This window comes from Tachyglossus aculeatus, chromosome X2 (assembly GCF_015852505.1).
Source record: "Tachyglossus aculeatus isolate mTacAcu1 chromosome X2, mTacAcu1.pri, whole genome shotgun sequence".
NCBI lineage: Eukaryota > Metazoa > Chordata > Mammalia > Monotremata > Tachyglossidae > Tachyglossus > Tachyglossus aculeatus.
In genome coordinates, this window is record NC_052100.1 from 3,444,986 (window position 1) to 3,462,430 (window position 17,445).

At 46.0% G+C, this 17,445-nt stretch overlaps 1 protein-coding gene across 1 annotated transcript in view; it reads left to right on the forward strand.

The window, feature by feature from the left end:
• ECSCR (endothelial cell surface expressed chemotaxis and apoptosis regulator) overlaps positions 1 to 16,733 on the forward strand; it is a 28,942-nt gene extending 12,209 nt beyond the window's left edge. Inside the window, exons 6-10 of the mRNA XM_038771483.1 lie at positions 3,782 to 3,895; positions 5,836 to 5,934; positions 8,733 to 8,769; positions 12,254 to 12,350; positions 16,227 to 16,733. Coding sequence (XP_038627411.1) covers positions 3,782 to 3,895; positions 5,836 to 5,934; positions 8,733 to 8,769; positions 12,254 to 12,350; positions 16,227 to 16,235 — 356 coding nt within the window. The 3' untranslated portion in view covers positions 16,236 to 16,733. The remainder of the gene's footprint in view (positions 1 to 3,781; positions 3,896 to 5,835; positions 5,935 to 8,732; positions 8,770 to 12,253; positions 12,351 to 16,226) is intronic.
• Positions 16,734 to 17,445: the final 712 nt, after the last annotated feature.

The window sequence follows — 17,445 nt, forward strand, 5'->3', positions numbered from 1 at the left end:
ATTTGCTAAGCGCTTACTATGTGCAAAGTAATAATAATAATAATAATAATAACAATAATAATAGTAATAATAATAATGACATTTGTTCAGCGCTTACTATGTTCAAAGCACCGTTCTGAGCACTGGGGGGGAAAAGGAGCCAAGGGGGAATCAGGGTAATAACAATAATAATAATAATGACATTTGTTCAGTGCTTACTATGTGCAAAGTAATAATAATAATAATAATAATAACAATAATAATAGTAATAATAATAATGACATTTGTTCAGCGCTTACTATGTTCAAAGCACCGTTCTGAGCACTGCGGGGGGAAAAGGAGCCAAGGGGGAATCAGGGTAATAACAATAATAATAATAATGACATTTGTTCAGTGCTTACCATGTGCAAAGCACCCTTCTGAGCGCTGGGGGTGGGGGGTGGGGGATCGGGAAAGGAGCCACGGGGGAACCTGGGTAATAATAATAATAATAATAATAATAATAATAATAATAATGGCATTTGTTAAGCACTTACTATGTGCAAAGTAATAATAATAATAATGACATTTGTTCAGCGCTTACTATGGGCAAAGCACCGTTCTGAGCGCTGGCGGAGGGGTGGGGGGAAGGGGCCATGGGGAAACCTGGGTAATAATGATGATAATGGTAATAATAATAATAATAATAATAATAATAATGGCATTTGTTCAGAGCTTACTATGTGCAAGGCACCGTTCTGAGTGCTGGGGGGGAAAAGGAGCCACGGGGGAACCTGGGTAATAATAATAATAATAATAATAATAATGGCATTTGTTAAGCACTTACTATGTGGAAAGTAATGATAATAATAATAATAATGACATTTGTTCAGCGCTTACTATGTGCAAAGCACCGTTCTGAGCGCTGGCGGGGGAAAAGGAGCCACGGGGGAACCTGGGTAATAATAATAATCATGATGGCATTTGTTAAGCACTTACTATGTGCAAAGTAATAATAATAATAATAATAATAATGACATTTGTTCTGCGCTTACTATGCAAAGCACCATTCTGAGCACTGGGGGTGGGGGGGGGGAAGGAGCCATGGGGGAAACTGGGTAGTAATAATAATAATAATAATGGCATTTGTTAAGCGCTTACTATGTGGAAAGCACCGTTCTGAGCAGTTGGGGGGGGAAAGGAGCCACGGGGGAACCTGGGTAATAATAATAATAATAATAATAATAATAATAATAAATAATAATAATAATAATAATAATAATAATAACAATAACAATAATAATAATAATAATGGGGCCCACTGTTGGGTAGGGACTATATGTGTTGCCAACTTGTACTTCCCAAGCGCTCAGTACAGTGCTCTGTACACTGTAAGCGCTCAATAAATACGATTGATTGATTTGTTCAGGACTTACTATGTGCAAAGCACCGTTCTGAGCGCTGGGGGTGAAAAGGAGCCACGGGAGAACCTGGGTAATAATAATAAAATAATAATAATAATAATAATAATAATAATAATGGCATTTGTTAAGCGCTTACTATGTGCAAAGCACCGTTCTGAGCGCTGGGGGGGATACAAGGTGATACAGTGCTCTGCACACAGTAAGCGCTCAATAAATATGAATGAATGAATGAAGGAATGAATCAGGTTGTCCCACGAGGGGCTCCCAGTCTTCATCCCCATTTTCCGGATGAGGGAACTGAGGCCCAGAGAATCAATCAATCAATCAATCGTATTTATTGAGCGCTTCCTGTGTGCAGAGCACTGGACTAAGCGCTTGGGAAGTCCAAGTCGGCAACATATAGAGACAGCCCCTACCCAACAGTGGGCTTACAGTCTAGAAGGGGGAGACAGACAACAAAACCAAACATACTAACAGAATAAAATAAATAGAATACATAGGTACAAGTAAAATAAATAAATAGAGTAATAAATATGTACAAACATATATACATATATACAGGCTATAAGCGCTTAGGAGAGTACAATATGACAACATAACAGCGTTGGGAGACACATTCCCTGCCCACAACGAGCTGACAGTCGAGAGGGAGAGATGGACGTTAATATAAATACATCAATCAATCAATCAATCAATCGTATTTATTGAGCGCTTACTGTGTGCAGAGCACTGGACTAAGCGCTTGGGAAGTCCAAGTTGGCAACATCTAGAGACGGACCCTACCCCAACGGCGGGCTCACAGTCTAAAAGGGGGAGACAGAGAACAAAACCAAACATACTAACAAAACAAAATAAATAGAATAGAGATGTACAAGTAAAATAAATAAATAGAGTAATAAAATAAATAAATAGAGTACTTGCCCAAGGTCACACAGCAGACCTGTGGCGGAGCTGGGATTAGAACCCACCAACCACTAGGGCGGGTGGCCTAGTGGATAGAGACTGGGCTTGGGAGTCAGAGGGACCTGGGTTCTAATCCTTGCTCCGCTGCTCGTCTCTAGATGCTGCCAACTTGGACTTCCCAAGCGCTTAGTCCAGTGCTCTGCACACAGTAAGCGCTCAATAAATACGATTGACTGAATGAGTGAATGCTCGTCTGCCCCCCCCGTCCCCCTCTCCATCCCCCCCATCTTACCTCCTTCCCTTCCCCACAGCACTTGTATATATGGATACATGTTTGTACAGATTTATTACTCTATTTATTTATCTTGTACATACCTATTCTATTTATTTTATTTTGTTAGTATGTTTGGTTTTGTTCTCTGTCTCCCCCATTTAGACTGTGAGCCCACTGTTGGGTAGGGACTGTCTCCATAGGTTGCCAATTTGTACTTCCCAAGCGCTTAGTACAGTGCTCTGCACATAGTAAGCGCTCAATAAATACGACAGATGATGATGATGCATGACCTTGTGCAAGTCACTTCACCTCTCTGGGCCTCGCTTCCCTCATCTGGAAATTGGGGGTGAAGGCTGTGAGCCCCACGAGGGACAACCTGATTACCTTGTATCTCCCGCAGTGCTTAGAACAGTGCCTGGCACATAGTAAGCGCTTAACAAATACCACCATTATTATTATTATTATTATTATTATTATCAAATACCCTTTAAAAAAAGTGACTCGTCCACAGTACTAAGCGCTGGATTAGGACTGTGAGCCCCCTGTGGGACAACCTGATCACCTTGTAACCTCCCCAGTGCTTAGAACAGTGTGTTGCACTTAGAAAGCGCCAAATAAATGCTATTATTATTATTATTATTATTAACAAATACCCTTAAAAAAAAGTGACTCATCCACAGTACTAAGCGCTGGATTAAGACTGTGAGGCCCCTGTGGGACAACCTGATCACCTTGTAACCTCCCCAGTGCTTAGAACAGTGTGTTGCTCTTAGTAAGCGCCTAATAAATGCTATTATTATTATTATTATTATTATTATTATTAACAAATACCCTTAAAAAAAAGTGACTCATCCACAGTACTAAGCGCTGGATTAAGACTGTGAGCCCCCTGTGGGACAACCTGATCACCTTGTAACCTCCCCAGCGCTTAGAACAGTGTGTTGCACTTAGTAAGTGCCTAATAAACGCTATTATTATTATTATTATTATTATCAAATACCCTTTAAAAAAAATGTGACTCGTCCACCGTACTAAGCGCTGGATTAAGACTGTGAGCCCCCTGTGGGACAACCTGATCACCTTGTAACCTCCCCAGTGCTTAGAACAGTGTTGCACTTAGTAAGCGCCTAATAAATGCTATTATTATTATTATTATTATTATTATTATTATTATTGTTATTGTTATTATTATTATTACTGAACACCTTCCCCTCCCCTCCAGGCCGGTCACTGAGCAGCACTACCACCACGGCAGCCTTGGTGCCAACCGAGGCCGAACCCCGCGTCTCCCAACCCTCTCCCACCGAAAAGTCGGTTCTCACCGTGGCGGCATTCGGTAAGCCGGCCGTGTTTTGTACATATTTAGTACTCTATTTATTTATTTGACTTGTACGTATCTATTCTATTTATTTTATTTTGTTAATCTGTTTGGTTTTGTTGTCTGTCTCCCCCTTCTAGACTGTGAGCCCGCTGTTGGGTAGGGACCGTCTCTAGATGTTGCCAGCTTGGACTTCCCAAGCGCTTAGTGCAGTGCTCTGCACACAGTAAGCGCTCAATAAGTACGATTGATTGATTGATTGATTGGAGGGGTGGGGTGGCCCGGGCGAGGAAGAGCCATCGGGGAGACGAGCCGGCGAGCCCACTGTTGGGTAGGGACCGTCTCTAGATGTTGCCAACTTGGACTTCCCGAGCGCTTAGTCCAGTGCTCTGCACACAGTAAGCGCTCAATAAATACGATTGATTGATTGATTGATTGATTGACTGGAGGGGTGGGGTGGCCCGGGCGAGGAAGAGCCATCGGGGAGACGAGCCGGCGAGCCCACTGTTGGGTAGGGACCGTCTCTAGATGTTGCCAACTTGGACTTCCCAAGCGCTTAGTCCAGTGCTCTGCACACAGTAAGCGCTCAATAAGTATGATTGATTGATTGATTGATTGATTGGAGGGGTGGGGTGGCCCGGGTGAGGAAGAGCCATTGGGGAGATGAGCCGGTGAGCCCACTGTTGGGTCGGGACTGTCTCTAGATGTTGCCAACTTGGACTTCCCGAGCGCTTAGTCCAGTGCTCTGCACACAGTAAGCGCTCAATAAGTACGATTGATTGATTGATTGATTGATTGATTGACTGGAGGGGTGGGGTGGCCCGGGCGAGGAAGAGCCATCGGGGAGACGAGCCGGTGAGCCCACTGTTGGGTAGGGACCGTCTCTAGATGTTGCCAACTTGGACTTCCCAAGCGCTTAGTACAGTGCTCTGAACACAGTAAGCGCTCAATAAGTACGATTGATTGATTGATTGATTGATTGGAGGGGTGGGGTGGCCCAGGCGAGGAAGAGCCATCGGGGAGACGAGCCGGCGAGCCCACTGTTGGGTAGGGACCGTCTCTAGATGTTGCCAACTTGGACTTCCCGAGCGCTTAGTCCAGTGCTCTGCACACAGTAAGCGCTCAATAAGTACGATTGATTGATTGATTGATTGATTGATTGATTGACTGGAGGGGTGGGGTGGCCTGGGCGAGGAAGAGCCATCGGGGAGACGTTCCGGCGAGCCCACTGTTGGGTCGGGACTGTCTCTAGATGTTGCCAACTTGGACTTCCCGAGCGCTTAGTCCAGTGCTCTGCACACAGTAAGCGCTCAATAAGTACGATTGATTGATTGATTGATGATTGATTGATTGGTTGGAGGGGTGGGGTGGCCCGGGCGAGGAAGAGCCATCGGGGAGACGAGCCGGCGAGCCCACTGTTGGGTAGGGACCGTCTCTAGATGTTGCCAACTTGGACTTCCCAAGCGCTTAGTCCAGTGCTCTGCACACAGTAAGCGCTCAATAAGTATGATTGATTGATTGATTGATTGATTGACTGGAGGGGTGGGGTGGCCTGGGCGAGGAAGAGCCATCGGGGAGACGTTCCGGCGAGCCCACTGTTGGGTAGGGACCGTCTCTAGATGTGGCCAACTTGGACTTCCCAAGCGCTTAGTCCAGTGCTCTGCACACAGTAAGCGCTCAATAAGTACGATTGAGTGATTGATTGATTGATTGGAGGGGTGGGGTGGCCCGGGTGAGGAAGAGCCATCGGGAAGATGAGCCCACTGTTGGGTGGGGACCGTCTCTAGATGTTGCCAACTTGGACTTCCCAAGCGCTTAGTCCACTGCTCTGCACGCAGTCAGCGCTCAATAAATACGATTGATCGATCGATCGATTGCAGAGCGCTGCACTGGGCGCTTGGGAAGGCCAAGTTGGCAACCCCAGCGACTCACGGCCGCCTTGCCTTCTCCCCCCGCAGGGGTCATCAGCTTCATCGTCATCTTGGTCGTGGTGGTGATCGTCCTGGTCAGCGTGGTCAGCCTGAGGTTCAGGTGCAACAGGAACAAAGAGTCCGAAAGCAAGTGACCCCCGACCCCCGACCCCCGACCCCCACCGTATTCCGGCGCCCATCACCCTCATTCCCCAGATTTTCATTCCGATCGGAAATCCGGTGTGGGGCAGGGACTGTGTCCAACGTAATTATATAATAATAGCATTTATTAAGCGCTTACTAGGTGCAAAGCACTGTTCTAAGCACTGGGGAGTTTACAAGGTGATCGGGCTCACAGTCTTAATCCCCATTTTACAGATGAGGGAACTGAGGCACAGAGAAGTGAAGTGACCTGCCCAAAGCCACGCAGCTGACAAGCGGCTGAGCCGGGATTTGAACCCGTAACCTCTGACTCCAAAGCGTAATTACCTTGCACGTGTAATTATCTTGCACGGCGCTTAGTACGGTACTTGGCACAGAGTAAGCACTTGAAATAATCGATTATTATCATTTTTATCATCATCATTCTGTCCCTGCCCTTCATTTCCATGCTTGAATCAATCATATTTATTGAGCACTTACTATGTGCAGAGCACTGTACTAACCAATCAATCAATCGTATTTATTGAGCGCTTACTGTGTGCAGAGCACTGGACTAAGCGCTTGGGAAGTCCAAGCTGGCAACATATAGAGACGGTCCCTACCCGACAGTGGGCTCACAGTCTAGAAGGGGGAGACAGAGAACAAAACCAAACAGATTCACAAAATAAAATAAATAGAATAGATATGTACAAGTAAAATAAATAAAAAAATAGAGTAATAAATATGTACAAATATATATACATATATACAGGTACATATATATATACATATATACATGTACATATATACAGGTACATATATATATACATATATACATGTATATATATATACAGGTATATATACACACATACATATATACATATATATATATATATTACCCACGAGCAACTTGGTAGTCCCTCCTGGGACGTTATTTATAATAATAATAATAATAATGGTATTTGTTAAGCACTTACTATGTGCAAAGCACTGTTCTAAGCGCTGGGGACGTTACAAGGTGATCAGGTTGTCCCATAGGGGGCTCACAGTCTTAATCCCCATTTTCCAGATGAGGTCACTGAGGCCCAAAGAATAATAATAATAATAATGATGATGGTATTTATTAAGCACTTACTATACGCAAAGCACTGTTCTAAGCGCTGGGGAGGTGACAAGGTGATCAGCTTGTCCCACGGGGGGCTCACAGTCTCAATCCCCATTTTCCAGATGAGGTCACTGAGGCCCAGAGAATAATAATAATAATAATGATGATGGCATTTATTAAGCGCTTACTATATGCAAAGCACTGTTCTAAGTGCTGGGGAGGTAACAAGGTAATCAGGTTGTCCCACGGGGGGCTCACAGTCAATCCCCATTTTCCAGATGAGGTCACTGAGGCCCAGAGAATAATAATAATGATGATGGCATTTATTTAGCGCTTACTATATGCAAAGCACTGTTCTAAGTGCTGGGGAGGTAACAAGGTGATCAGGTTGTCCCACGGGGGGCTCACAGTCAATCCCCATTTTCCAGATGAGGTCACTGAGGCCCAGAGAATAATAATAATGATGATGGCATTTATTAAGCACTTACTATGTGCAAAGCACTGTTCTAAGCACTGGGGAGGTTACAAGGTGATCAGGTTGTCCCACGGGGGGCTCACAGTCTTAATCCCCATTTTACAGATGAGGTCACTGAGGCCCAGAGAAGTGACTTGCCCAAAGTCACACAGCTGACAAGTGGAAGGAAGCAGCGTGGCTCAGTGGAAAGAGCCCGGGCTTTGGAGTCAGAGGCCGTGGGTTCAAATCCTGGCTCCACCACTTGTCAGCTGGGTGACTTTGGGTAAGTCACTTCACTTCTCTGGGTCTCAGTTCCCTCATCTGGAAAATGGGGATGAAGACTGGGAGCCCCTCCTGGGACAACCTGATTGCCTTGTATCTACCCCAGCGCTTAGAACAGTGCTTGGCACATAGTAAGCACTTAACAAATACCAACATTATTATTATTTTTATTATTAAGTGGCAGAGCTGGGGTTTGACCTCATTCATTCATTCATTCAATCGTATTTATTGAGCGCTTACTGTGTGCAGAGCACTGTACTAAACATAACATAAACTCATGACCTCTGACTCCAAAGCCCGGGCTCTTTCCACTGAGCCACGCTGCTTCTCTGTAAGCACTTAATATAATCTATTATTATTATTATCATTTTTATTATGATCATTCTCTCCCTGCCCTTCATTTCCAAGCTCGATTAATCAATCAATCGTATTTACTGAGCGCTTACTGTGTGCAGAGCACTGCACTAAGCGCTTGGGAAGTACAAGTTGGCAACATATATTACCCACGAGCTACTACTTATGTTGTCAATTTGTACTTCCCAAGCGCTTAATACAGTGCTCTGCACATAGTAAGCGCTCAATAAATACGATTGATGATGATGATGATGATGGTAGTCCCTCCTGGATTTCTCCAGGGCGTTATTAATAATCTCCCCGTCTCCCGCCCTGTGCCCCCTACCCGTGCTCGGCTCACCGGAGTGGCTCTATCCGGGTCCCGGGCCTCTGGAGGGAAGGTCGCCTTCCCGTCATTCCCTCCTCCAACCTGGATATTCTCCACCGTTCCCTTGGTGTCCGATTATCTGTTGTTCTGTATTATCCGCGCTGTTGCTCCCCTCCAGTGGCACGGATAATGGAGACCGACTAGCTGCCGTTTACGGGACCCGGGGAGACAGACGGACACACGCATAACGTACGCTGCGGACAGAACAAGTTGTCATTTTTGCTGTTTCTGGGTTTTTACAGATGCCCAGAAGCCAGGGATCTCTGGGGTGTCTGAGAGGTGAGATGCAAGTTCGGGGGAGGCGGGGAGGTTATTTTGGGCCACCGCCCCCCGACAAAACCAGAAATCCCCTCGGCAGGATGAGGGCACGGCCTTCGACCAATTCCCTTTCCATGTTCTGGACGGCATTTGCCACCCAAATAATAATTGTGGTAATAAAATAGTAGTTGTAGGAGTAGTGATAGTAGCAGTAATAATAATAATGATAGCATTTATTAAGCGCTTACTACATGCCAAGCATGGCTCTAAGCGCTGGGAAGGTGATCAGGTTGTCCCACGGGGGGCTCGCAGTCTTCATCCCCATTTTCCAGATGACATGAGGCCCAGAGAAGTGAAGTGACTGGCCCAAAGTCACACAGCTGGCAAGTGGCGGAGTTAGGATTCGGACCCATGACCTCTGACTCCAAAGCCCGGGCTCTTTCCACTAAAAGCCACGCTGCTTCTCTATAATGATGGCATTTATTAAGCGCTTACTATGTGCAAAGCACTGTTCTAAGCACTGGGGAGGTTACAAGGTGATCACGTTGTCCCACGGGGGGCTCGCAGTCTTCATCCCCATTTTCCAGATGAGGGAACTGAGGCCCAGAGAAGTGAAGTGACTTGCCCAAAGTCACACAGCTGACAAGTGGCGGAATCGGGATTAGAACCCACGACCCAGGCTCCTGCCACTAAGCCACGCTGCTTCTCTTAAGCCTCACTCCTTCTCTAGTAGGAGGAGGAGGAGGAGGAGAGGAAATAAAAGTAGTAATAATAATAATATTACAATATATCATTACATTAATATATTTAATTAATATATAATGTAATAATGATATATTGATATCATTTGAAATCATTTCATTGATATGATTTGTAAAGCTCAACAAATGCCAGCATTATTATATGTAATATAATAATATCAATACCATACAACAAATGCCAGCATTATTATATATAATGTAATAATAGCAATACTATACAACATTAATAATCTCATATAATGATTATATAATTGATTATTAATCAACATAGTGATATTAATATATACCTTATTTATTATATATAATAATAATGCTGTCATTTGTTGAGCATTACAAATCATATCAATGATATGCTTTCAAATATCGATATATCATTATTATATTATATATTAATATATATAAATATATATATATATATATAATTCTGGAATTTGTTGAGCACTGACTATGTGCAAAGCACTGTTCTAAGCGCTGGGGAGGATACGAGGTGATCAGGTTGTCCCACGGGGGGCTCACAGTCTCCATCCCCATTTTCCAGATGAGGGAACTGAGGCCCAGAGAAGTGAAGTGACTTGCCCAAAATCATTCATCCATTCATTCATTCAATCGTATTTATTGAGCACTTACTGTGTGCAGAGCACTGTACTAAGCGCTTAGGAAGTCCAAGTTGGCAACATCTAGAGACGGTCCCTACCCAACAGTGCGCTCACAGTCTAGAATGGGGAGACAGAGAACAAAACAAAACAGATTAACAAAATAAAATAAATAGAATATGTACAAGTAAAATAGAGTAATAAATACGTACAAACATATACATATATATATTCATTCATCATTCATTCATTCAATCGTATTTATTGAGTGCTTACTGTGTGCAGAGCACTGGACTAAGCGCTTCGGAAGTCCAAGTTGGCAACATCTAGAGACGGTCCCTACCCAACAACAGGCTCACAGTCTAGAAGGGGGGGACAGAGAACCAAACCAAACAGATTAACAAAATAAAATAAATGGAATAAATATGTACAAGTAAAATAGAGTAATAAATACGTACAAACATATATACATATATATATTCATTCATTCAATTGTATTTATTGAGCACTTACTGTGTGCACAGCACCGGACTAAGCGCTTGGGAAGTCCAAGTTGGCAACATCTAGAGACGGTCCCTACCCAACAGCGGGCTCACAGTCTAGAAGGGGGAGACAGAGAACAAAACAAAACAGATTAACAAAATAAAATAAATAGAATAAATATGTACAAGTAAAATAGAGTAATAAATACGTACAAACATATATACATATATATATTCATTCATTCAATTGTATTTATTGAGCACTTACTGTGTGCAGAGCACTGGACTAAGCACTTGGGAAGTCCAAGTTGGCAACATCTAGAGACGGTCCCTACCCAACAGCGGGCTCACAGCCTAGAAGGGGGAGACAGACAACAAAACCAAACAGATTAACCAAGTAAAATAAATAGAATAAATATGTACAAATAAAATAAATACATAAATAGAGTAACAACATAGTAATAGTAGTAGCAGCAGCAGTAACAGTATTTATTCATTCATTCATTCAATGGTACAACTAGAAGGGGGAGACAGAGAACAAAACCAAACAGATTAACCAAATAAAATAAATAGAATAAATATGTACAAATAAAATAAATACATAAATAGAGTAACAACATAGTAATAGTAGCAGCAGCAGCAGTAACAGTATTCATTCATTCATTCAATGGTACAACTAGAAGGGGGAGACAGAGAACAAAACAAAACAGATTAACCAAATAAAATAAATAGAATAAATATGTACAAATAAAATAAATACATAAATAGAGTAACAACATAGTAATAGTTAGTAGCAGCAGCAGTAACAGTATTCATTCATTCATTCAATGGTACAACTAGAAGGGGGAGACAGAGAACAAAACCAAACAGATTAACCAAATAAAATAAATAGAATAAATATGTACAAATAAAATAAATACATAAATAGAGTAACAACATAGTTAGTAATAGTAGTAGCAGCAGCAGTAACAGTATTCATTCATTCACTCAATGGTACAACTAGAAGGGGGAGACAGAGAACAAAACCAAACAGATTAACCAAATAAAATAAATAGAATAAATATGTACAAATAAAATAAATAAATAAGTGGAGTAACAACATAGTAATAGTAGCAGCAGCAGTAACAGTATTCATTCATTCATTCAATGGTACAACTAGAAGGGGGAGACAGAGAACAAAACCAAACAGATTAACCAAATAAAATAAATAGGATAAATATGTACAAATAAAATAAATAAATAAATAGAGTAACAAAATAGTAATAGTAGCAGCAGCAGCAGTAAAGGTATTTATTGAGTTCCTGCTTGGGGCAATGCACTGTACGAGGGGCTGGCGAAAAAGGAGGGCCCAGCCCGCCGCTCTCTCTTCTAGCCTGTGAGCCCGCTGTCGGGGAGGGACCGTCTCTAGATGTTGCCAACTCGGACTTCCCAAGCGCTTAGTACAGTGCTCCGCACACAGTAAGCGCTCAATAAATACGACCGAATTATGAATTGAATGATTCAATTACAATTCAATTCATACCGATTGGATTATGTTGCCAACTTGGACTTCCCAAGCGCTTAGTCCAGTGCTCTGCACACAGTAAGCGCTCAGTAAATACGATTGATTGATTGATTGATTGAATGACTGACTGAATTCCTCCTGACCCTCTCTTTTTCCCAACCCCAGCTGCTCCCCGGACAACGGAGAGAAGGAGAGAATCACCCTCATCTCCATGAAGAACATCAACATGAACAACAGCAAGGGCTGCTCCATGGCGGAAAAGGTTGGGCTCCTTCCTCCTCTCCATCACCCCGCCTCTCTCGGCCCCCGCCCGGGTCATTGCGTCCACTCCCCCGCCGTCGGGCGGGACCAGGGCCGCTCCGTTCGAGGGTGATGGATCGGTTTGGTCGTCGGAGTGAGGAGAGGGGTCCACTTTCTCTCCACCCTTGGGTTTGGGAGGTTCCAGAAAGGGCCGGACTCTCTTGAGGTCGTCATTGATTCATTCATTCATTCAATCGTATTTATTGAGCGCTCACTTAAGCGCTTGGGAAGTCCGATCAATCAGTCAATCGTATTTATTGAGCACTTACTGTGTGCGGAGCACTGGACTAAGCGCTGGGGAAGTCCAAGTTGGCAACATCAAGGAGGCGGATGGCGACCAGGGTGATGGATGGGTTTGGTCGTTGGAGTGAGGAGGGGGGTCCACTTTCTCTCCACCCTTGGCTTTGGGAGGTTCCAGAAAGGGCCGGACTCTCTTGAGGTCGTCATTTATTCATTCAATCGTATTTATTGAGCGCTTAGCGCTTGGGAAGTCCGATCAATCAATCAATCGTATTTATTGAGCGCTTACTGTGTGCGGAGCACTGGACTAAGCGCTTGGGAAGTCCAAGTTGGCAACATCTAGGAGGCGGACGGCGACCAGGGTGATGGATCGGTTTGGTCGTCATTGTGAGGAGGGGGGTCCACTTTCTCTCCACCCTTGGGTTTGGGAGGTTCCAGAAAGTCAGGGCCGGACTCTCTTGAGGTCGTCATTTATTCATTCAATCGTATTTATTGAGCGCTTAGCGCTTGGGAAGTCCGATGAATCAGTCAATCGTAGTTATTGAGCGCTTACTGTGTGCGGAGCACTGGACTAAGCGCTTGGGAAGTCCAAGTTGGCAACACCTAGGAGGCGGACGGCGACCAGGGTGATGGATGGGTTTGGTCGTCGGAGTGAGGAGAGGCGTCCACTTTCTCTCCACCCTTGGGTTTGGGAGGTTCCAGAAAGTCAGGGCCGGACTCTCTTGAGGTCATCATTTATTCATTCAATTGTATTTATTGAGCGCTTAGCGCTTGGGAAGTCCGATCAATCAGTCAATCGTAGTTATTGAGCGCTTACTGTGTGCGGAGCAATGGACTAAGCGCTTGGGAAGCCCAAGTTGGCAACATCTAGGAGGCGGACGGCGACCAGGGTGATGGATCGGTTTGGTCGTCGGAGTGAGGAGGGGGGTCCTCTTTCTCTCCACCCTTGGGTTTGGGAGGTTCCAGAAAGTCAGGGCCGGACTCTCTTGAGGTCGTCATTGATTCATTCAATCGTATTTATTGAGCGCTTAGCACTTGGGAAGTCCGATCAATCAGTCAATCGTATTTATTGAGCGCTTACTGTGTGAGGAGCACTGGACTAAGCACTTGGGAAGTCCAAGTTGGCAACATCTAGGAGGCGGACGGCGACCAGGGTGATGGATGGGTTTGGTCGTCGGAGTGAGGAGGGGGGTCCTCTTTCTCTCCACCCTTGGGTTTGGGAGGTTCCAGAAAGTCAGGGCCGGACTCTCTTGAGGTCATCATTTATTCATTCAATCGTATTTATTGAGCGCTTAGCGCTTGGGAAGTCCGATCAATCAGTCAATCGTATTTATTGAGAGCTTACTGTGTGAGGAGCACTGGACTAAGCGCTTGGGAAGTCCAAGTTGGCAACATCTAGGAGGCGGACGGCGACCAGGGTGATGGATCGGTTTGGTCGTCGGAGTGAGGAGGGGGGTCCTCTTTCTCTCCACCCTTGGGTTTGGGAGGTTCCAGAAAGTCAGGGCCGGACTCTCTTGAGGTCGTCATTGATTCATTCAATCGTATTTATTGAGCGCTTAGCGCTTGGGAAGTCCGATCAATCAGTCAATCGTATTTATTGAGCGCTTACTGTGTGCGGAGCACTGGACTAAGCGCTTGGGAAGTCCAAGTTGGCAACATCTAGGAGGCGGACGGCGACCAGGGTGATGGATCGGTTTGGTCGTCATTGTGAGGAGGGGGGTCCACTTTCTCTCCACCCTTGGGTTTGGGAGGTTCCAGAAAGTCAGGGCCGGACTCTCTTGCGGTCGTCATTGATTCATTCAATCGTATTTATTGAGCGCTTAGCGCTTGGGAAGTCCGATCAATCAATCGTATTTATTGAGCGCTTACTGTGTGAGGAGCACTGGACTAAGCGCTTGGGAAGTCCAAGTTGGCAACATCTAGGAGGCGGACGGCGACCAGGGTGATGGATGGGTTTGGTCATCGGAGTGAGGAGAGGGGTCCACTTTCTCTCCACCCTTGGGTTTGGGAGGTTCCAGAAAGGGCCGGACTTTCTTGAGGTCGTCATTTATTCATTCAATCGTATTTATTGAGCGCTTAGCGCTTGGGAAGTCCGATCAATCAGTCAATCGTATTTATTGAGCGCTTACTGTGTGGGGAGCACTGGACTAAGCGCTTGGGAAGTCCAAGTTGGCAACATCTAGGAGGCGGACGGCGACCAGGGTGATGGATGGGTTTGGTCGTCGGAGTGAGGAGGGGGGTCCACTTTCTCTCCACCCTTGGGTTTGGGAGGTTCCAGAAAGGGCCGGACTCTCTTGAGGTCGTCATTTATTCATTCAATTGTATTTATTGAGCACTTAGCGCTTGGGAAGTCCGATCAATCAATCAATCGTATTTATTGAGCGCTTACTGTGTGCGGAGCACTGGACTAAGCGCTTGGGAAGTCCAAGTTGGCAACATCTAGAGACAGTCCCTACCCAACAGTGGGCTCACAGTCTACCCTAAAGCTTCTAGACTGTGAGCCCGCCGTTGGGTAGGGACCGTCTCTAGATGTTGCCAACTTGGACTTCCCAAGCGCTCAGTCAATCAATCAATCCATCAGTCGTATTTATTGAGCGTTTACGGTGTGCAGAGCACCGGACTAAGCGCTTGGGAAGTCCAAGTTGGCAACACATAGAGACGGTCCCTACCCAACAGTGGGCTCACAGTCTAGTCCAGTGCTCTGCCCACAGTAAGCGCTCAATAAATACGATTGAATGACTGTTGGGTAGGGACCGTCTCTATATGTTGCCAACTTGGACTTCCCAAGTGCTCAATCAATCAATCAATCAATCATATTTATTGAGTGCTTACTGTGTGCAGAGCACTGGACTAAGCGCTTGGGAAGTCCAAGTTGGCAACACATAGAGCTGGTCCCTACCCAACAGTGGGCTCACAGTCTAGTCCAGTGCTCTGCCCACAGTAAGCGCTCAATAAATACGATTGAATGACTGTTGGGTAGGGACCGTCTCTATATGTTGCCAACTTGGACTTCCCAAGCGCTCAGTCCAGTGCTCCGCACACAGTAAGCGCTCAATAAATACGACTGAATGAATGGATGAAGAAAGCGAGGCCTCGCCCTAATCCTAACGCTAACCCCAAATCCAAACCTAGCCTTAAACTACCCTAACCTTACCAAACCCACCTTGGGCCTCCTTCTTCTCTTCCCGCCAAACCTCAGTGTACCTTCCTGAGAAACGGGGCTGACGTCAGCTTCCTCACTTCCCACGGGTTATCTGGTGCCAGGAGAGCATTCTCCGGTCTGGGCGGGAGGAAAAGCATTCGTTCGTCCATTCAGTCGTATTTAACACAACTTGCGTTGCCAACTTGTGCTTCCCAAGCGCTTAGTGCAGCGGTCTGCACACAGGAAGCGCTCAATAAACACGATTGATTGATTGATTTGAGGTAACTGAGGCCCAAAGAAGTGAAGTGACTCGCCCGACGTCACCCAGCTGACAAGTGGCGGAGGCGGGATTTGAACCCACGACCTCCTCTTTCCACTGAGCCCCGCTGCTTCTCTAATCCTAACCCTACCCCCAAACCTGGTCCCTGCCGTCTCTGAGGCGCTTTTCCCTTTCAGGTGTTATAGGCCGGGGGTCCTGGCACAGCACGGGAGACCCCCTCATTGCCGGCGGGGACGTCGGAGAGGACGACTGCATCCCCTGTAAATTATTCCGTCCACACAAGTCCGCGTCTCATTCCCGGAGATCCCGACGCGGAGACGTCCCCTTCCTCCCCAAGCGACCCACGGCCGCCCTCCACTTGGACAGATGACCCCGAGGTCCCCCCATCCTGCGGAAAGCAGCTCAACTGACCCCTCACCCGCCTCTTTGGGGACCCCCCCGCCCCCCAATCCCTCTGACCCCTCAATGACCCCAATGGGCCACTGACACTGGGAGCAACTGAGGCCCGGGGGGTCCGCGCTGGTGGGCCTGGGATAAAAGGAAGCACTAGGGTAGGTTTTCCACTCGCTCCGCGAGGCCGGGAATTGTGTCTGATAACTACCGTTCTTCCGTGGGAATTGTGTCTGTTAACTACCGTTCTTCCCCAGACGCTTAGTACAGTGTTGCGCACGCAGACTATAAACTCCTCGAGGGCAGGGATCGTGCTTACTTACTATTTTACTCCCCCGAGCATTTAGTACAAGGCCCGGCCCAGAGTGAGTACTCAATAAAGACTACCGATCGATTGACGATCGATGCCCGGGTTTGGCCACGGGATCCAAGCAAAGTCAAAGAGCCCGGAGATAAACCAACCCATCATATTTACTGAGCACCTAACAGGTGCAGAGGACTGTACTGAGCGTTCGGGAGGGGATAGTGGGAGACAGGCCTCGAAAGCAAGCAAGCCGGGGCCTCCTCCGTCTCTTCCTGCCAAACCTCAGCGTACCTTTCTGAGAAACGGGGCTCACTTCCCACGGGTATTCATTCATTCATTCATTCAATCGTATTTATTGAGCGCTTCCTGGGTGCAGAGCACTGCACTAAGCGCTTGGGAAGTCCAAGTCGGCAACATTTAGAGACGGTCCCTACCCAACGGCGGGTTCACAGTCTCGAAGGGGGGGACAGACAACAAAACATATTAACAAAATTAAATAAGTAGACTATCTGATGCCAGGAAAGCATTCTCCGGTCTGGGCAGGAGGAAAAGCATTCATTCAGTGGTATTTATTGAGCGCCTACTGTGTGCAGAGCACTGGACTGAGCGCTTGGGAAGTACAGGTTGTCTTCATCCCCGTTTGACAGACGAGGGACTGAGGGCCAGAGGAGTCAAGTGACTTGCCCGAGGCAGCTGACTGT